General features: G+C 38.0%; 1 protein-coding gene across 5 annotated transcripts in view; it reads left to right on the plus strand.

Annotated features, from left to right (window-relative positions):
* Positions 1–9,550: 9,550 nt before the first annotated feature.
* ksr1.S (kinase suppressor of ras 1 S homeolog) overlaps positions 9,551–22,674 on the plus strand; it is a 109,433-nt gene continuing 96,309 nt past the window's right edge. For 2 of the 5 annotated variants that reach the window (XM_041584138.1, XM_041584137.1), the window contains exon 1: positions 9,553–10,378. In XM_041584138.1, the coding sequence (XP_041440072.1) occupies positions 10,190–10,378 (189 nt within the window). In that variant the 5' untranslated portion in view covers positions 9,553–10,189. Of the gene's footprint in view, positions 10,379–22,674 lie in introns of all 5 variants that reach the window. The other 3 variants (XM_041584136.1, XM_041584139.1, XM_041584140.1) reach the window with 3 other exon arrangements.

The following is a 22,674-nucleotide window of genomic DNA, read 5'->3' on the forward strand; positions in this document are numbered from 1 at the left end:
CCTGTATGTCAGGTTATTTGGTGGCCCTTGGAGACTTAGTTTGTCTATTCATATCCCATAGGTGACCAGTTAAAGGTATGGTGCATTTTATTCACTTATTGAAATGTGAACATACAGGAAAACTATATATGTTTGCTTGTAAAGTGATATATAATAAGTCAAGATACATTTTATCACGCTGGGGCTGTTTGTCTAGTCTAATAGCAATTGGCTGACAGGGAAATGATGGTTTGAATAAATATGTACTTAAACTGCTTTGTTTTTTTTTCTCAAGGCTACAGCACACATGCCATTAAGTTACTGCTGTTTTGCTTGTGAAAAAAATTCAGATATTAAACTTCTAGAACCACCGCAGATCATATAGTCTTACTGTCAGCCATAATCAGGCCCAGACTAGCAATCTGTGGGTTCTGGCAAATGCCAGAGGGGCTGCCTGTAAGATGCCATAGACAGTCAATATTTAATGGGATGGTGGGGGACTGTTTGGGGCTCTCTGTACTTGAAATGCCAAGGCTTATTTTAACTCTTAGTCCAGACCTGGTCATAATTTATGATGCCATTTGTGGAACATTTTTAATCTGCGGAACAGAGGCAGATTAATGAATAGGCAATCCTAGGCTATTGCCTAAGGGCCTATATAGCCTTTTAATTATTCTTTTAGATTATTAATGTTAATTTTATTTGCAAACTTTTTTTTATCTTTGCTGTTGGGCCTGGAACGCGTGCACGGTACCTGCCGGGAGAAGACTAGGCAGCAAGATAAGGCAATCTTTCTAAAATGCAGGCTTAGCAGTGCAGATAAAAATAAATATAAAATAAAACAAAATACATATAATTGGAGAAAGCTAGATCATGAGCCCCCTGTGACTCTAGGTACACCCATGACCGTGATTCATTGTTGTATGATTCTAAATTTTTGGGAGTATAAGTAGCCTAGTAGGGTGGGCTAAGGGCCTTATATCTCATTAATCCACCACTGCTGTGGAATTATGTATGCATTTCATATAAGCCCAATTGAATGAGCTCGTGTCAAAATGGGGGTAGGTATATTTTCCCTTTTGGTTGCTTTCTCCAGTTTGCTCAGCTGTGTAACTATAACAAGCTGGTGCCACTCTGGGACAACTCACTGAGCTTTTCAATTGACTGAATTCTCACTGACTTTCCCATGGAAATTGAACTAGAAATTTTCCATGTGATCCTGGCATTTAACATTAGGTGGAATTTCATGGCACTTAGTGAATAAAACTAAGCATGGACATAGTTTCAGTTTTAAGTACCAACATCAAAATTAAGCAAAGAGGCAATAGAGGCAGTTGCATTTCCATAATGAAAACAAACATAATTCTAAGCAACTGTCCAGCATATGAATAGTTTCAAGATGTGCTTACCACACAGTTATCGCCCCTAATCAATTACATAATGCAAGATGAACATTTCCCTTCTGAAATATTAAAACCTATAACCCCTAAAACAGGGAAATACCACTCAAGCTGCCCAAATTCACCAAAATCACCCAATATCACTGTTCAACTGTGACTGAAACTCTATACCAAACCCATAGCCAACAGACTAATAGACAAGCTAACACAACTATTATACAGAGAGACCAAACAAGGTTCTCAAAAGGCAGACAAAGTCCAGACAACACCCGCAGTGTGATCAAATTCACAGAAATAGTGAGGAAAAACCAGCAATGTAAATGGCCCTAGATGATGGATGGTGTTGACAGGGTTTGACATTGGGCATACCTATCCTCAACACTTCAACATTTTGGATACATGGGGCCCATAACACACACAAGATTGGTACTTAGCCAAATGCCTAGGTAAATAACATAGACTTTATATCCAAGGAATTTCACATTGCAAAGTGCACAAGACAGGGTTGCCTACTGTCTCAGCTGATTTTCAACATGGCAATACAGCCTTGAGCAGGGACACTCAGATGTAGCAATTTAGGTTTTCAGAGTCGGACAGAAGGAGCACAGAATCAATATATTTGCAGATGATATACACAACCCAACATATCCCTGGCAAATGTACTAAATCTTATTCAAGATTTCAGTGGGTTTCTTAGTACAAACTGAATGCAACCAAAACACAAATGGCATCTCCACATACATACAAGCACAATATATGAAATGGAAGCCGTTCCATGTCCCATGGATAGGAAGGTTTATAACAGTAAAAAGTACAATACTTTTTACCAGTGGCGTAATTAGTTGTTTCTGGGCCCCATAGCAAATTCAATTTAGGGCCCCAAAATATTTATAATTTGGCCTATTTTACCAAGATATATTAAAATTGCTAATTAATTAGGGTCTCACTGGGCCCCCTACACTCCTGGGCCCCCCTGCAGGGTCTGCTTCCTCTATAGTTACGCCCCTGCTTTTTACTTTTCTTAAGTCTTCAGAACCCTCCTCATCAGAATCCCACAATGCTTCATTACACAAGCCTGGCCTGTAATAAGCAATTGCTGGACACAAACTTAGAGTAAGACTAAAACAACTACAGAAACACTCCAGGATGATGGACTAGGAGTCCTCATACTTTCTCCAACAGCTAATGTGAGCTTGGTAACCTCATCTTACACTGAAAGAAACAGCCTCACTAAACACCACGAGTACAGCTATAAAAATCTGCCAAAAACAAGGAGCAAATTCAATCTGGCAAGATTCCCTATGCTATTGAGTCCAATTAACACCCTAGCAAAATCCATACCACAACTAAATGTAAAAAATGGAAATTACAAGGGCTCCCAACTATAGAACAACTAACACAAGATAACTGCCTGCTGAAGTACGAAGACAAAAGAAATAGAACATTCCCAAACAAGATGTCTTTAAATACCTGACAATCATGCATTTATTGCATCCAGCAAAATATACATTTGTAAAATGCAAACTACTCAAATTTGGAGCACCTAACGTTATATCTGCAGTATACAAATAACCCATGGTATTTCATAGAAACCAACACACCTAAAAAATTGGGAGATAGAATCAATGTAAATTACTGTACAGTAATTCTACATAAAATAAGCCCAATTTGTCCTAACCTATGTTGGTGCCTTTGCAACTGCAAAGGCACCTTATACTTGGTGGAGCTGCCCAGGAGAACACAGGGCAGCAAGACCTCCCCAAAAGACACAAAACACTTATCTTTCACATACTAACACAGGTAGAGTAGTGCTACCCAGGAGCTGGTGGTCACATAAAGTCCCAATAAAAACTGAACTTAGTTATTAACCTAATAAATTCCATCCTAAACTATGAACACATTGAATGAAATATGGGCAACATCACTAGCCGTCCAATAGTTCACCTTTTAGAACAGAGATTTTTAACACGAGGCTCTACATATGTTGTTAAGCTGCAACTTCTAGGGCAGTGATCCCCAACCAGTAGCTCGTGAGCAACAAGTTGCTCTTCAACCGCTTGGATGTTGCTCTCAGTGTCCTCAAACCAGGTGCTAATTTTGGAATTCCATGCTTGGAAATAAGTTTTAATTGCATAAAAACTAAGTATAGTGCCAAGCAGAGCCTCATGTAGGCTGCCAATTCACATAGGGGCTACCAAATAGCCAATCACAGCCCTTATTTGGCATACCAATGAACTTTTTTATGCTTGTGTTGCTCCTAAACTCTTTACATTTGAATGTGGCTCATGGGTAAAAAAAGGTTGGGGACCCCTGTTCTAGGGGATGCTGTTTGTTGTAAGCCACGTTATCCCCATCACAAAACCATGCCAATAAATACTGAATGTTGTTACAGTGGTATGTCTATGGTAGGGATGGGGGCAAGAGATAAGAGCTGAAGAATTACATTGGTAAATGTTGCATTGTTTTACATAATTGCGGCATTTTAAATCGCAAGTGTTATTGAAATGGCATTTTTGCAAATGTTTAGCACTGTTTGCAATGTAAAATCAGTCACTTGCAAACGTTTCTTGCGCAAATAAAACATATTACATTCCCCCTTAAGTGTAATATTTACATGCTGGGTGATTTGCCTCATCATATGAATCGTATGTGTAATCATGCAGTCACACACATTGCTTTGCTTCATTCTGTTTTCTCTTGCCAGGCCCAGGAACCAAGAATATTTCTATAACGTATGTTGGGCAGGAGACAGATGACAATTCTGCACACCTAAAATTATAACAGCATGTATAGCCTAAATCCTATTTTTTCTCTTTCCTAGCAAGTAGTTTCAGTAATGTTTGTTTTTTCTCCCTCAGAGAATGTATTGCAACATATCCTTGTCAGTTTGTTCTTTTCACTCTCCAACCTACAATGTGCTAGAGTATGAAATATCTCATATACATCTCATCAAATACAGTAACTCTCCTTGCAGGTAAAGCAGTACTAAAATGATTAGAAAAATACCTTTCTAAATCTCCCATAATCCAAGACTTTGATTATGTGCAGGGAAGCGGAGCATGCGCACATCTAGACCCTCCACTGAATGGCCGCAATGCAATGTGGCAATTCTCATTGTAGAACTTCAATGAACTGCTAGCTATATGTAATTTTTCTCTAGTGCAGATCTTTGATAGCTCTGTCTTTGCCTTCCTCCTGCCAGCATTCCCCTTTTGTCTCTGCCTCTCCCTTTTTACCATCATGGTGTGAAGTTGGTCACAGCAAATCTTCCAAATCTTTAGCAAAATGAAATGTATGAAACAACAGCTGTAAATAGCATGATTATACCCTTTTCACTAGGTCACACCTTGTTTGTGATGAGAAAGGTAATCTGTGTCTATGAGTGACTTTTTACTGTCATGCCCACTTAAGTTATATTATAGCCTCCAGTGCCTCATACAGATGATTGTTAAACCCTTTGTCTGAAAGGCCTTTTCTCCTCCTGCTGAGAAGTGGGATAAGGAGTGACTAAAACAAAAAACAAGTTTAAAGGAGAAGTAAAGGTTAAAACTAAGTACGCTTTATCAGAAAGGTCTATATAAATACACCAGTAAACCCTTAAAGTAATGCTGCTCTGAGTCCTCTGTTAAAAGAAACACCACATTTCTTTCCTTCTATTGTGTACACATGGGTTTCTGTATCAGACTTCCTGTTTTCGTCTTAAACCTCCAGGGCTAGGGCTTGAGCATGCTTGGTTTTCTCCTCTTACCCTCCCTCCTCCCATCCCTGCTGTAATCTGAGCCCACAGCTATGAGTGAGCACAGAGAGACTTAGGCAGGAAGTGATGTCACACCAAGCCAACATGGCAGCTGCTATCCTAAACAAACAGAGAACACTTCAAGAGCTGTATGGTAAAGCATTTTGTAGAATAAATATAGTGCTATAGCTTGTACTATTGTGGCTAATCTATTGGCAATACAATGCCTCTGTAGCATTCCTTCTCCTTTAGGGATTTTCTCAGTTGTCTGGATATTACAAGTAGATAATGGTATGGTTAATACAAAAGGAGATAATTATACAGTTAAGATCAACAGTAAATAAAATACCTTTTAAAAATGTCATATTTTCAGAGGCCAAGTGCCTGCAGCTGCTACTACAGTAGTGGAGCATATCCTGGAGGAATGTGTTCCAAAATGTGCTGGAGGTGTTGGCCCAGGTGCAGAAACACAAAGGGGATTTAGGCACCGAAATGCATTAGGCACTCACCTGTTTCAACGGCAAAATCCACTTAGTGTGCCGGCACCGGCACAATGCAGTGGCTACTGGTTCAATCATAGAAAAAGGGCGATGCCAGCAGAGGAGCTGATTCTTGGTCTGTGCTTATCCATATCCATCATCAGCCTGGTGTGGCATTGGCCGAATGTGTGTCTATTATGTCCCTGGGAAGATGAACTTAACTTGCCTTCATTATGACAACATACAACTGGCTTTATTTAATGTTTACATTATTTTTTAGAAGACTTAAAATATGGTGATTCAAATTAAGGAAAGAACCCTTATCTGGAAAACCCAGGGTCCCAAGCATTATGGAAAACAGGTCCCTTTCCTGTATTTGAAACTGTCATGGTGCAAAGGGAACAAATGGAAATCTGAGCCCATAACTAAATTTGCTACCACTGTTAAATGTTTGGTAATGTAATCTGCATAGTTTACTATCAATAGCAATGTTACTGATCTTTCCTCTGTTAGGGCAGATGCTGACTCAGTCTAAATTTGCCTGGCTCCGTCTTGGCCAACTGAAGGAGAAGATGACTAGGTTATCAAAAGGGGGCTTGCTTTATGGTCTAGCTATCCTCCTTAACAATACTTACTTCTAGAATTTGGGTCTGGATATAAGTTAGCAATTGATTTTTGAAGCTGGGAACATGTATTTTTGCCTCTGGAAATGTAAAACTGGAAATGTAAAACTGTATTGAAAACCACTGCATACAAATTTGACAGCTTGCCAAAATAATGTTCTAGCCACAGTGCTACAGGTATGGGACCTATTATTCAGAGTGCTCAGGGCATAGGGTTTTCTGGGTAAGGGATCTTTCCGTAATTTAGGTCTTCATACCTTAAGTCTACTAAAAAATAATTTGAACATTAATTAAACCCAATAGTCGGGTTTTGCATCTAATAAGGATTAATGTGTTAATTAGTTAGGATCAAGTGCAAGGTACTGTTTTATTATTACAGAGATAAAGTAAATAATTTTTTAAAAATTAGGATTATTTGGATAAAATGGAGTCTATGGCAGACAGTCATCCTATAAATCAAAGCTTTCTGGATAATGGGTTTCCACATAACAAATCCCTTACCTGTACTACTGTACTTTGCTAACACTGGGTCAAAAGGAAGCTTTCATTCTTTAGCATCAGTGTCTGTTTCATATTGAGTTCCTTGGCTGGATGTCACTCCTGCAGTATAAGCATGCATGTCTGTATTTCATGTGTATTCTCTAGAGAACTGTCGGCCCAGCATTCTTGCCTGTCCCCTTTACATTTTGTTATCTTCTGGTGATGATGTATCCATGGACTTCTTGTGGCCAAATAATAGGATCTCATTGGCTACATGCTTTTTCATGAATGCCGTGCTGTATTCTTCCCTTAGTGGTGCTTTCCTGCTTTGTGTGATGTATTAGGTCAACATATTAAGCTATGAGGAGGCATTGTTAAAGGTTTACTCTAGTCTAGAAGGTCACTACTGAATGCTAGAAAGCCATCTAGCAAGTCTTCAAAGAACCTCAGTTTTAGTCTGTTTTATCCAGTATGTCTTGACCCACTCTTGGAATCTGAACGACTAGATAAACCTGGCTCAGTCTTTATTAAAGAATTGTGTGTGACCGAAGTGACTAGCATGATCCTGCAGCCCTCTGGTTGGTAAGAGTGTTCTGATGTTGGTTGGAATCATTGGTGACGTATGGGTGCTTGCTGTTGCTGTTGTGGGTACTCTTTGTGGTGTTTTGCTCTGCTTCCCTTTTTATTGCCTGTAGCTTCCCTATGTGTCTCTTGTGTGAAAAGGACCAGGCATTAAAACATATGTTAGAAGTCTCGGTAGTTTGTAGATGTGGACGGGAAAACCGCTAAACCCTTTTACGTAGGTGACACGGCATGATAACTTGCTTGTAGATAGAAATCCACAATGGGCAGCACTCTTTCATTAAAAAGCCTTTATTTTCCTTTGGGTTGCCTGTTCCTTCTGTCAAGAGTTGAATGTGATGAAACCATAGATTCTCTGTGGAAGCTGAGCCTAGCATGCTCTTTATTTCATATGTGGCTGGGCCCTTTACTAGACTTAGAGAGCCCTAATTGTGGATTTGTGTAAGAGGAAACTGTGCTGGTGGTAATCTTGGCAAGGGGAGTAATAACTGCATACAATTTCCAAAATTGAAAGCAAAATTAGTGCAAGTTCCATTTGTGCACTGTTCCTGGATAGAAACAATGCTGAGGTATGAGTATTGCCTGACCCTACCTACTGGACATACTAGTGGACTGATTTGCTTTTTTTTTGCCAAAAACAGACATGTCAGTTCCACTGTTTCCTAGGCCAGCATGGCACAGTAAAGAGGGGGAAAGTTAGCAATGGCAGCGGTGTGTGCCCAAAAGACGATGGGGACCTGGAGCATGAATAATCAGACTAGGAATGGGACCCTTTGCACATTCACTGGTATGTAGTAGAGAGTAGGTGCTGCAACCTGTGAGCTAGTAAGCAAGCAAAGTCACATGACTTGGGGCAGCTGGGAAATTGACAAAATATCTAGCCTCATGTCAGATTTAAAAATTGAATATAAAAAAAATCTGTTTGCTCTTTTGAGAAATGGATTTCAGTGCAGAATTCTGCTGGAGCAGCTCTATTAACTGATTCATTTTGAAAAAAATTTTTTTTCCCATGACAGTATCCCTTTAATGTAACTGAATCAGTCTCAGTGGGACTTGGCTTTTACTAATAAGTGCTACTAAGTGCTGTTCTTAGATCTTCCAGTGAGCTATCTTGTGTTAGGGAGCTGCTATCTCATTACCTTCCTATTGTTCTGTTGTTAGGCTGCTGGGGGGAGGGAGGTGTGATATCACTCCAACTTGCAGTACAGCAGTAAAGAGTGATTGAACTTTATCAGAGCACAAGTCACATGACTGGAGGCAGCTGGGAAATTGACAATATGTCTAGCCCCATGTCAGATTTCAAAATTGAATATAACAAAATCTGTTTGCTCTTTTGAAATATGGATTGCAGTGCATAATTCTACTGGAGCAGCACTAATAACTGATGTGTTTTGAAAAAAACATGTTTTCCCATGACAGTATCCGTTTAAGCAGCCTTTTGAGAATGTGCTCTAAATTAGAAAGTGGTGTTCTACTGTCTGACAAAGAACAATACTTTGTTGTTATTTATGCATTATTTTCCAATTTGTGACTTTTATTGTATTGTATTTCATGGGCAAGCTTTCACTCTTTCTTGCGGCCATGAGCTCCTGGTGATATCTTTAAAGGGGTGGTTTTAGTATGTTATAAAATGGCCAATTCTTAGCAATGCTTCAATTGGTCTTCTTAAATTATTTTTTATAGTTTTTTAATTATTTGCCTTTTTCTTCTGACTCAGCTTTTAAATGGGGGTCACACCTCTGTATTCTATTCAGGCCTCTCCTATTCACATGCCAGTCTCTTAATCAAATCAGTGTATGGTTGCTGGGATAATTTGAACCCTAGCAACCAGACTGCTGAAAGTGACAACTGGAGAGCTCCTGAATAAAAAGCTAAATAACTTATAATAATAAGAGCACAAATAACAAACAATAAAAAAAAATTGCTAATGGGTTTAGAACAACCCATTCCACGTCATACGACAAGTTAATTTAAAGGTGAACAATTTTCCTGCTTCATCTGTTGGATGGATTGTGACCCTTGGGGGGGCGGCTGCTTTCCTGCTTTAGCAGAGCACTTCCTTTGTGTGTCTGGTGCAGGCTGCTTTGTGACTGCTGCAGTTTGGGCCTGTCTGTGTTCAGTATCCACTGGTTTGCAGAGCCTGTTATAAGAACAAAACAAAAGGTTAGATGTGATTAAATAAGGCAGCATATAACCCCCCTCCTTTATTTGTCACTTCCCTAGCTCACAGCCTGCCTTCCTTTGTACACGGCTAGTGGCCTGGGGTGAGTAAACTGCTGCTGCTTAGCCACCCCTTCCCCCAGCAGCCATACCTGCCCTCTCTCCCCCTCCCCTCCTCCAGCACGCCTGACTCCCTGCCCCTTTCCCACAGCAGCTCACTGCCTTAGCTTCATATATCCCCCCTCTACAGAAGCACTGCTGAGATGCAGCAACCTCCGCAGTATCACCCAGCGGCATTCAGAGACAAGACTACAAGCCCCACAATGCCCCACATGTGACCTGAGCACTGGCTGATATTAAGAAGCCCAGGGAGGGGGAAGTGAGCAGTGAGTAGTCAGTGGCGCTGCTGCTATTGCTGCTGTCAGACTAATACTTTGGCCGCGTCTCTTTATTTCCACAACTTGCTGGTCGCACCGCCCTCCTTGCATTTCTAATCTCATTGCTTGATTTGTGCCTATTTCTATATCTGAAGACGCTGGAGAGAGACCACGGGGGACTTTTTTTCTTCTTCAATTTCTAAACCTCCACCCAACATTTTGTACATATTCCTTCTAGCTATCTTTTAATCGTGCACATCGTCACTTTTGCACTCTTTTTTTTTTTTTCTTCCGGCAACTCTTTTTAAAAATTCGAGCTATTTATTTTACGAAGACATTTTCCCCCATTTGCACGGTTCCCGATGCCGAGGAGATGGATAGAGATGGGAAGATGGTAGAGACGAAGCAGCAGCAGGGGGAGAGCAGACTGGCCCTGGCCGCCCGACAACAGTGCGAGCTCATCCAGAGCATCATCGACATGTCCCTGTCCAACCTGCGGGGGCTCCGCACACAGTGCGCCGCCTCGAACGACCTCACACAGCAAGAGATCCGGACCCTGGAGGTGAGTGACAGAGGAATGACAACAAGGGCTGGGAGGGAAGTAATGACACTCAGGCTACACACAAACCCACTTGGCATGTTGGGGGTCTTGGGCATGCAGGTTATTGGTCGATCAGTGTGACGTTATCATGCTTCAGTTTCCTCCTGAGCTCTATTTCACATTACTTTTATGGGCATCAGAGAAGAGACATGGCCCAGGCAAGTGTATGATCTGTACCTTTGCTCCCCTTCCCACAGTGCTCCACATTTAGGGTTTCAGTTCTGTAAAATTCCAAGTTGATATACAAAATCCCATTATTCAGAAAACTCCAAAATACAGCATAGTGTCCTATTTAAACAAAAAATTCTTCATAATAACACTGTACTTTGTACTCCATGAAAACGGAACATAAACCCATGTTGATTGCCAAACAATCCTATTAGGTGGTTTAATGTGCAGAGTAACCTAAATGGGGTTGTTCACCTTTGAGTTTACTTTTAGTATGACGTAGAGAGGGATATTCTGAGTCAATTTGCAATTGGTTTTCATGTTCTTATTATTTGTGGTTTTTGAGTTATTTGGCCTCCAGTTTGCAATTTCAGCAACCATGTTTACCCTAGCAACCATGCATTGATTTGAATAAGAGACTGGAATATGAATAGGAGAGGCCCGAATAAAAACATGAGCAATAACGTAGCAGTAACAATACATTTGTAGCTTTACAGAACACTTGTTTTTAGATGGGGTCAGGGAAAGCTGGTTAGAGTCAGAAGAAGAAGGCAAATAATTAAAATTATAAAAAATAAAAGAAACAATGAAGAACAATTGAAAAGTTGCTAAGTATTAGCCATTCTGTAATACATACCTCCCAACATTTGGAAAATAAAAAGAGGGACAAAAATGTTTTGACCACGCTCATTTCTGTGGCCACACCCCCTAATTACCATGTTCATTATACAAAATTTGGCAGGTTATGAAAGTTTGAACATATTTCAGTGTTTTTTTTACAGTTTTGCTTATGAAGGTGAATTGCCCTTTAAGCTGTGATTCTAACTTTCCCCAAGGGACCTGTTATCTTATATTGTTACAATTACTTATTTGCTTATCTCTAAATTGTTATAAAGTATCTTATTTGCACCTGGAGGCTGTTCTGGGATCTCTGCCAAAAGCCAATTAAGTTACAAACTTTGTTTCTTTTTCTGGCTGTTCAGTGCAGAGAAAGTCTGTTTTTTGCAGTACAAAGCCAGGACTGCTGGTTGAGCTGTCAAAAGAGGGACTGTCCCTCTAAAAATGGGACAGTTGGGAGGTATGTGTAACATACTAAACGTTAACTTAAAGGTGAACCACCCCATTAAGGGGTGCTGAATCCAAAAATAAATAATTCTAATCAACTTTCCAACATAAATTTATTACACATTTTCAGTGGTTTAAAAGTTAGAATTATATTTGCAGTTGAAAGCAATATCTATTTGCCTGTCCCTTTCTGTTCCCTTGTTCTGATTCTTTAAACAAAATACCAAGCGTCGGTCTGCCTCTAGGTTTTTTAAAATAAGCTGGCTTGCACAATTGGTTCAAGAGTCAGAGCCAGGAGCGTAAAGAATTTAAACAGACAGACATATTAAAATAGCAATTAGATTTACAGATAAAAACAATTAAAATGTTTTAAATAATGTATACTGGAAAGTTTGCTGTCATTGTGCAAAAACAGTTTTTTTGGACAGAGGAAACCTTTAGTAATGTTGTTCTCTACATTATGGAAAGATCCCTTTAAATTTACATTACTTACATTCTGTTGAATTGGAATTAAAATGCCTACATTAGTGTACAAGCATAGACACCTCTATGGTGGATGCTGAGAATGGTAGTTCAATAACCGTTATAGTGTTGGATATCCCTTCAAAGTAGTCATTGCGCTTAGTTACTTTAATAGTACTGAATGGCTTTATTAATAACAGTGAATGCTTAAGGCAAGTGGTAGCAGCCCTTGATTATTGTCATTATCATCATCATTATTATTTTAAGGGAGCTAATTATCATCTGAACTGAAAAGTACACTTGTTTCAGGCAGTCCTCTTGTGATTCATTTTGCTTTGAAGGGGTTGTTCACTTTGAAATGAACTTGTAGTATGATGTTGAAAGGGATATTCTGAGACCATTAGCAAGTGGTTTTCATTGTTTATTATTTGTGGTTTTTAAGTTATTTGGCTTTTTATTCAGTAGCTCTTCAGTTTTCAATTTTAGCAGTCTGGTTGCTAGGGTCCAAATTACCCCAGCAACCATGCACTGATTTGAATAAGAGACTGGAATATAAAAAGGAGAGGTCTGAATAGAAAGATGAGTAATTAAAAGTAACAATAACAATATATTTACTTTACTTACAGAGCCCCCATGTAAAAGCTAGAAAAAGCCAGAAGATAGAGGCAAACAATTAAAAAAAGACTATAAAAAGTAAATTATGAAGACCAATTGAAACGTTGCTTAGAATTGGCCATTTTATAACATACGAAAAGTGAACTAAAAGGTGAACCAACCCTTTAACTAAAAAGTGGTCCTCCACCCAAAAACAACAAAAAGCAACATTCCAATAAAAATGAATAAAAGGTTTTTCAAGATATTTGAAAATATAATTGCAATTGAAGCAATGGTTGTTTATCCCTTTCTGTTCACTTGGTTTGACCCTTGAAACATTGTAACAGCAATCTGTTTTATTCCAGCTCTTTGAAACCACTGAAATGTTAGTTTAATTAATCCATATTGGAAGTTTGCTTTGAATGACATGTTTTCACTGTGGAAAAATTGTGTTTTGGGACCTCTTAATGTCAATCTCCTAGTCCTTTGCAAGGCAACCATATTGGGTAGTTTATTACTTTAAAAAAACATATATTTGGAAAACCAGGTAAACCTCAAATGTTTAAAATCTATAAATTTTTTATGGTTAATTTATGTATCATAATCTTTATAGGTATAACACTACCTGCAGTGTATACAATATGGAATGGATGGGAGGGAGTTTATTAACATAGATACAAACCAAAAGAAAATCACAGGGCCTGTTTCTGGAAGCTTACAGGCCAGAGTATATTGTTAGATATCTGACATTTAAAATGAAAGACAAACTAGTAACAAATCATACAAAACTGCTTTTCCCCCTAGAAATATTCAGCAGTGTTGTGGCTCAGTGGTTAGGCACTGCTGTCTTGCATAACCGAGGCTTTGAGTTTCATCCTCCACCAGAGACACTTTTTTTCCCCTAATGTCAGTTTTCTCCCACACTCCAAAAATGTACAGGCAGAAGTTTGCCTCTAGTGTGTGTGAGAATGGAATAGGCACTTTAGAATATAAGCTCCTTTGAAGGAAAGGACTGAGGAAAATTAAGAAAAAGGTCTGAAAACTGTAATTCACTGCCTTGCACTCAGTCTTGAGTACAGTCAGGTACTGTGTCTGTATGTACACCTTCGGGTGAATTTTGTTGTGAAACACATCTGCATATTTATATACATCTGCCTAGTGTATGCAGTGATGAGCAGATCCTGTACAAAATTGAAAATAGTTATACAGGTATGGGACCTATTATCCAGAATGCTCAGGACCTGAGGCTTTCCGGATAATGGTTCTTTTTTGTAATTTGGATCATCCTGCCTTTAGTCTACTACAAAATTATGTAAACCCAATAGGCTGATTCTGCTTCCAATAAGGATTAATTTTATCTTAGTTGGAATCATGTACAATATACTGTTTCATTATCACAGAGAAAAAGGAAATTTTTTTTTTTTTTTGAAAAATCTGGATTATTTGGATAAAAGTGTCTATGAGAGGCGGCCTCTCCGTAATTCAGAGCTTTTCTGGATAATGGGGTTCCCCTGTACTCATAACAGCTTGGTGCCATTGTGTAGTAGAAGGCAGTTAAAACAGGTAGAGTATGATTTTATTTACAGACCAAAAAAAACTAATTTGTGAAAGAACTATCTAAAGGGACAAATCACCACAATGTACACAAGTACATTATAGACAAATAGCAGGGGACCTTTTTACCCATAAAGAGGATCACCGTACCAGAGGCCACCCCTTCACACTAGAAGAAAAGAACTTTTCATTTGAAGCAACGTAGGTGGTTATTCACAGTGAGGACAGTGAGGTTGTGGAATGCACTGCCGGGTGATGCTGTGATGGCTGATTCAGTTAATGCCTTTAAGAGAGGCTTGGATGATTTCTTGGATAGACAGAATATCAAAGGCTATTGTCATACTAAACTCTATAGTTAGTATAGATATAAGTAGGGTGTGTGTATGGATGCTAGGTTTTTATTTGGAGGGGCTGAACTTGATGGACCTTGTCTTTTTTCAACTTGATTTAACTATGTAACTATGTAACCAAAAAGGTAAAACATACTATAGACTGAAGCTACTGTATTCTATGCTATGTTCCAAATCATTTGAAAACTTGGGTACACTTCTAGACAATTCAGCTAGAAGGGCTGCACTCAGTTTACAATCTGTGCAGTAATGTACATTTATTACATGTCCGATTTATCACTTGATACAACAGGTTAAGGTTTTTTAAAGTTTTTCTGTTAACTCGTATACAAATTTGAGCCCTTTGACACTTAATTGGCAGTCTCTAAATAGTAGCTTATTTAAATAACTTTTAGAGCTTGTGAAGTAAACACATTGTCATGCAGGGTAAAAGTGCATTAATTAAATGTGACTGTCCCTTTCTTTAAGAAATATACTTACTGATGTACAGAACTTTAGTGGAATGCTTGGTTCAATGTTGCAGCACACTTTCATATATAGTGAATAAAATACCCCCTCTTGTAAAATATAAGTTCCCGAGGAGTTTCATGACCATATAAAAACACGAGGCCGAAGGCCGAGTGTTTTTATACAGGTCATGGAACTCCGAGGTAACTTATAATATCCTCATATTTTACAACTGGGCGTACTTTATTAATTATAATACACAAATTTTAGTGAGTCATGTGACAGAAATTACATCACTACTCACCGTTTATAACTGATGACATCACTACTCACCGTTTATAAGGATATAATTTACAAGATATTCACGGATTTTGTGTATTATATATGATATAATATACAGTAGATTGTCATGATAATTTAGTTACAAGTCTCATTGCACACTAAACTGTATCAATGCCAGAATCATATTCCGGGTCTAATCTGAGATCGTTGTTAGTCCCTCCCCCCACAACAATTTATTATGGGATTGACTACAGAAACCAAATTTCTTTTAGTGTTTTGGCAGTGATAACTATTGCATAATCTTCTAGCAGTTCTTTCCCACAGTGTTCCATTTTTTGCATAAACAGCTTAATAGTTTGGTTAAATATTGTTGTGAGAGGTTTAAAAATATTTTTCCATTTTTTAAGGAGTAAAATCTGATCTCTTTAGGTATTCATAAAACTGTCTGTTGTGGAAAGCTGGTTGTAATTAAATTATTATAGGCTGGGCATCTGATGAGAATTCTATATACCTACTATCTAGTTCACCATGTAGTTATGATACTTAGCATTTAGGCCTGTTGCGACAAGGGTTGCTTCAAGGTACTTAACCTCTTTGTCTTTCTCTAATATACATTCTTTTCCCCCACCGCTAGGCAATGCGATCATGAGTAAACTGATATGTTATAGCTGAACTGACCCTTTATATCAGGACCATTAGGACAAAATGAATATATGACCGAATTTGATCTGGGAGGCCTATTCATCAAAACTTGAATTTGTGTAGTTTTAGAATTTTTCAACCACGACTAAAGTCAGATTTTAAAAAAGCATGAATCTCTGCTTATTTATTAAAAGGTCTGGATATAAACATTTCATGCAATAACAAATGGAAAACCCCCCAAAAAACTCTAAAAGCTCAAAGCAAAAATAGATGTTATACTATGGAGAGCTTCCAATGACTTCTACATGACTGTGCCAGCTTTCAGATGGAGAAGTTTTGTATTACATTTTTTTTGTGGTTTTTACACTTGAGAAATATATTTTTTTGTGTTTTAGAGTAGTTTGTTAAATACATGATTTTTTATACTAAAATGTTTGAAATTGATGCCTTATGTATGTCCATGCACCCTATAAGATGTATCTGGATTACCACTTAACACAATACAGCTAGTACATTGATGCTGAGGGTTCCAGAAACTGCATTGTATGGAAACCGAATGTTCACCTAAACCTGGTGTAGGTAAAGCCAGACTTACAATGTATACCTAATTGCATAATTTCTTTATGAGGTTATATAATAAAAGGTGAAAAGTCTACTACAGGTCTAATCACACATAGCAACCAAACAGCAGGTTTTCTGATTTACATAAACAAACATCTTATTGGTTGCTATGGGTTACTGAACCTTGGAAAACTGTGTGCCTTTTATTACATAATGGGGGTTATTGCTTTAAACAAATGTTATTTTTAATTATATACAGGAACAATATGAAAGAAACTGTTCAGTCAGTAGAAATAGTTTTACTGCTCTTGTGTTTTTTTTATATATTGCACAGTTGTGCCAGCTACTGCTGCCTTTCAATCAGCCACTTTGTAATCCCAAATTTCTGCATCTTTATACAATGGTCTCATTTTGAAATATTATTTCCCTTATCAGTTTTGCAACTAAAGCTCTTTGAATGCAAAAGGAACAGGAGAAACTTCCAATTCCAGTGATAAATTGTTTATACTTTTACACCACATTTCTAGACTTTCTGGGATAAAATGTTTCAATTGGTCTTCATTATTTATTTAATATAGTTGCTGAATTATTTGCCACCTTCTTCTGACTCTTTCCAGCTTTTAAATTACCCTGACAAATGCTCTGTAAGACTGCAAATTTATTGTTATTGCTACTTTTTATTACTCGTCTTTCTATGCAGGTCCTCTCCTTTTCCAGCCTCTTATTCAAATCGCTGCATGGTTGCATGTAGGACCCTATCAACTAGATTGCTGATGAAATACCAATTGCAAACTGGAGAGCTGCTGAATAAATAACTCAAAAACCACAAATTAATAAAAAATCAAAACCAGTTGCAAATTGTCTCAGAATATCTCTCTCTACATCATACTAAAAGTTAACTTATATGCGAACAATCCCTTAAAGCTTAGTTTTGCTTAGTGCATAATATAGGGAGAGGGTGGATGCTGTAGAAGGGTTTAGGTGGAAAGTTGCATATTTGAACTCAGAATTGAAGAAAACAATCCGCAGGAGCATTCAAATTATTACATGTTACAGTTGGTTTCAGCAAAGGAACACTCTGCTTCTATAGTTGATGCATTGCAATACATGGTTCAGATGTCTGATGTGCTTTTTACATTTTACAGCACTTTTGCATGTCATCGGTTATGTCATCTTTTCTTTTTTACCGTTTTCCCAAAATGTAAGTTTAATGTTTGTGTCTCGTGTTTCAGTCTAGCAGCTCAGTAATCCAGGAGCATTCTCAACTGTTACAATTTGCTACGTTTAGTTGATACAATTAGTTGATACATTTTTCAGTAGTATCTTTGTAATATTGGCAACTTTTGTATCAATTCTAAGAGCTGCCTTTAATGAAACTCAGGGATTCTGCTCAGCAGGGACAAAGATAACAAATGTATCAATTTAAAACAGTTAAAGAGTCGGCGACCCCCCCTCACTGTGCTGCTTTAGATGGTGAAAATGAAACTTTACTCTTCAATATTAGAAAACAAATAGAAAATATAAAGTGATTAGAATAAGTCTTTATTTCAGGTAAACAATCTGAAACTGAACTGATAAAAGTGTTTGAGTGTGAACTGATAAAAGTGTTTGAGTGTGAACAACCCCTTTAAGGTGAGGATCAGAACATTAGTGCAAATTTTGAGTTCTCCTACACCACCCAATATCATGGCAAGTGTTCAACTGCCACTCAATCAGAAGGTGCTGCATTTATGCTCTGCACACTGCAGGACACTTCTACAGACATTCACACAGTGCTTAAATCTCCTGTCTGTCCTTTGCCTTATGTCATACAGGAGGATTAGTAGCTGCTATTAATAGGTTTAATTATATATGAGGAAAGTAGTTGGTAATGCACCCACAGGAAACAATGAAACATATATTGTATTGTAGCCTCTTGCTGGTAGTAGCTACTAATCTCCCTTTGTCATTTACGTCTTTGTGAATATTCTCATGACGTTTAATAGAAAATTGCTCTGTGTAATCTTGGCCTTTGCACCACAGCAGAGCTAACAATATCACGTAGGGCGACACTGGGTAACTTGCTTGTCTGTCCCCATGATTGAATTTATATTACATCCTCCTGGACCTTGCCGGTGCACTTGTGGGTCAACAGATCATCACTGGGTAGTGTGCCAACGACTCGGCCATGCTGTTTGTCAGTTATTAATTGCACATTGCCAGCTCATGATGGAATCTGCCAGATTCACAGGGTCCGTATGTTGCTTGCAGTTAAAATAACAGATATTAGATTAAGGAACCTACAAATAAATTACAAATGAATCGTATATAAACAATTGTAAGATATAAAAGAGAAAAAAATGATGGTGAAACAGATGAAAAGATTGCACTACAGTTTAGTGAATTTTTCCTTTTGATGAAGTTTTTCATCTTTCATAACAGTGTGCACATTGCTGACAATTCCTGAAAGAGGATTGCTCAAGAGCTTTTAGGAGCATAGTAGGCAATGGGGTTAAATTTGTCAGCACCCTGAAAAACTATATGCACATTTTTAAATCTGCAGAATCATTTATACACAGAGATATTTGTTGACACCCGATTACAGTGAATCTTGCAGTGAATACCATAGCAGGCAATGGTCATTCCAACAAGCTATTAAAAAATCACAGCCACCAAAACGCCCATAATAGCTGCGTGTGGCCAGTGGCGTAACTAGTTGTTACTGGGCCCCATAGCAAATTCATTTTAGGGCCCCAAAATATTTATAAGTTGGCCTATTTTACCAAGATATATTAAAATTGCTAATTAATTAGGGTCTCACTGGGCCCTCTACACTCCTGGGCCCCCCTGCAACCGCAGGGTCTGCTTCCTCTATAGTTACGCCCCTGCGTGTGGCATTGCATTTTATAGAGACAGATGTGTAATTATTGCCCCAGTAATATTCCTTATAAGCCCCCACAGACCTTTTGCAAATTATTTTTTCTTCAAATAAGTTTTGTTGAGTAAGGTGTACAGTTATGAGACCTGTTATCCATAATGATCAGAACCTGAGTTTTTCCTGGAAAACAGATCTTTCCATAATTTAGATCTTCATACCTTAATTCTTCTAGAAAATCATATAAACATTAAATAAACCAAATACGCTTTTGATTAATGTATCCCATTCCTGTATTTGAAATGCAGTGTGGATAATGTGTTGCTTTGTAATTATATAATAAATGTTTTAAAGTTATTTGTAAATGTTACTATAAAATCAGTATCTATTAGCCTGATTATATTCTCTGTACTACTGTCTCTGACTCCTGAAACAATTTTTGAAACTGCCTAATTAACAAACCTGGAGAACTTCTGCTACATTGTTGTAGGCTAGGGCCAGGCAATTGTGGATTTCGGCTTTTGGAGAAAATCATGCTGAGAATCTGTTCCCTGCTGCTCTGCCTGCAAATGGAAGTATAGTTTCTGCTCCGGTGCAAGCAGATGCTGCAGATTACGGCACGTGAAACGCAACATTTTGCATTTCGCTGCGAATTCTGTCCTGCCTGAAAAAACGAAGGGGAGCAGTCAGACCCAGAGAACAGAAAGGGATAAACAAACACTACTTTTAATTGCATTTATGTTTTAGAAATAACTTCAAAAATAATTGAAAGTGTTTAAAAAAACATAAAAAATATAGACTACCTGCATACTGGAATTACTAGAGACTAAATTGTCATTTTGTGACAAATGTACTTTCTTGCAATTTAAGAAGGCCGGTTGGACAATGCATTTAGCTGGGGTCTGGTGAGTCCTTTTATTAAGCTGGGTGCAGGGTAGTTGAACAGGTTTCCCGTGTTTTATGTTATGTTTAGTAATCCTGCAATGGTTGCAGTTAAGAAAAGGAAATGGATAATTAAAGTGCTGTTTAGTTTGTGGTTTGGGTGGAATTTAAGGCTAAACCAGCCAAGCCACACATCTAACCTTAAAAGATGTTTTAATGTATCTTCATCCAGAACCTCTGCGTCATGGGTCTGGAGGATATGTTAACACCATAAACACTTCAAAAATCTCAGTGCATTGGCCCATTAACAAGGTTTTTTTTTCATAACTTTGGCACCTTCAACATAAACTTTTAGAAATGATGGTTAATAATGTAATTGTTTCATAAATACACTGCTTGTGTTTTTCACTGAAAATGTATCTTGTGTGTGTAGTATGTAAAGTGAATTGCTGTTTGTGGCTGTTTCTGTGGCTAGGTGCTTGCCGCAAGGCTCTATAAGCTCTATACACAAGGAAGCACATACATAAAAATCCAAAGTTCAGTTGCGCAGTGCAGGTGCAACTAAAGTCACTAGTTGCTTCTAAATATTTATGTAAATACACTGATAGTACATTTTGATTGAATGAGGGTTTTTAATTCTGCACTTTTAAGCATGCATGCGTAAAAGTGTTAGATTAAATTCCAATTGGAATCTGAGAAAATGTGAGTTATTCTCATAACAACTAAATGGCAGATGTTCATGCATGGGAGCTATGAACATTTTTGAAATTGTGTTCAAGAAGGAAAATGTAGCGTATGTGACTTTCCAGTATACAGTATAGGCATTAAAATTTTTCAGTGATTATTTGTAAATATAACTTTAGTTCAAAAAGCAGTACAGACCTGTTATCCAGAATGCTTGGGATAATAATTTGGATCTTCATACCTAAAGTCTACTAGAAAATCCTGTAAACATTAAATAAGCCAGTTTTGTTTTCTATAAGGATTAACTGTGTCTTAGTTTCTATTATGTACAAGGTTCTGTTTTATTATTAGAGAAAAGGAAATCCTTTTTTAAAAAATTTGAATTATTTGATTATAGTGGAGTCTATGGGAGATGGCCTTTCCGTAATCTAGAGCTTTATGGATAACGGATTTCTGGATAATGGATCCTTACCCTGTCTCTGTCTGTCCCTCTCTGCACTGCTGGTTCTGTCTCTTGAAACTATGTAGAAGTAAGCCTTGTGTTTTTTTTCACAGGTTTGCACTTTATCTGTTATATTCGGTGGCTTAGAATTACAATTTCTTCCATTAGGCAAAATTATAGTTTTTCTATTCACTTTTGAAGCAATCATGTATTAGATGAAATGGAAAGTGAAAGTGGAGTTTTTGGTGTTTAATCTGTGACCAAGGATTTTTGTTTTGTTACACAATGCAGCAACAAATACTCAAACAGTTCAGCACACAACTGGTACAAACGGCTATAATTTTTCCACTTTACAGAGTTGCTGGCAGACTGCTGTTCTGTGCGACAAATGAGGCTAATTTTTTTTTTTTTTTGAGTGGGTTGTTTGATACCATGGAGAATTCGTGCTGTTGCTAAAAATGTTTGGAAAATGAGCTTGAGTGGGTGGAGCTGAGACAATGCTATACAGAATAAAATGTATTTAGACTTACAGTGGTTTGTTTTTCATTACAAATCTACCTTCATATTTAAACCTTTGATCACATTTTCTTCTAAACAGAACTGTTTTTGTTTACATTTTATCTATTAGGCTTCATTAGTGCTGCCCTCTGGATAATAACTCTGTAAACTCTGTTACTGTCCAGTGCTTTCTGTGGCTTCCATACCTGTAGAACTATAATGCTGCATAACCAATTGGTAAGGGCACGACTTATCAGTAGTGCATAGGAAAGAGTCAGGCCTGGACTGGCAAACTTTGGGTTCTGGCAAATGCCAGAGGGGCTGCTATAAGGTGCCATAGAAAGTCAGTATTTAGTGGGCTGGTGGGGGCTGCGTGGGCCTCTGTGTGGGCTGATTGGGCCTCTGTGTACCTGAAATTCCAGGGCCTATTTTAATTCTCAGTCCGGACCTCGAAAGAGTTGTTACTTGTTTTTGGCTCCCTTAAGTACATGAACAGACTTAGGGCCAATCGCGACAAATCTCTCAAAAATGTCTCTCCACCGGCAATAACTGAAATCACTGATGGTAATAGCAACGCATCACTTCATTCTTCCAAAGTCACCTGAAATTGCCTTGGTAGGAAACTTCAGTCAAGTTTTCAATGTATATGTTTTACCACCAGCAAATTCAGTTATCGCCAGTGGAAAGGCATTTTCGGGAGATTTGTCACCTGCAGTCAAGCATTTTTATCGCAGTGAAATATCCCACAAGAGCCTGTAGAGCCTGTAGAATA

This window comes from Xenopus laevis, chromosome 2S (genome assembly GCF_017654675.1).
Source record: "Xenopus laevis strain J_2021 chromosome 2S, Xenopus_laevis_v10.1, whole genome shotgun sequence".
Classification (NCBI taxonomy): Eukaryota; Metazoa; Chordata; class Amphibia; order Anura; family Pipidae; genus Xenopus; species Xenopus laevis.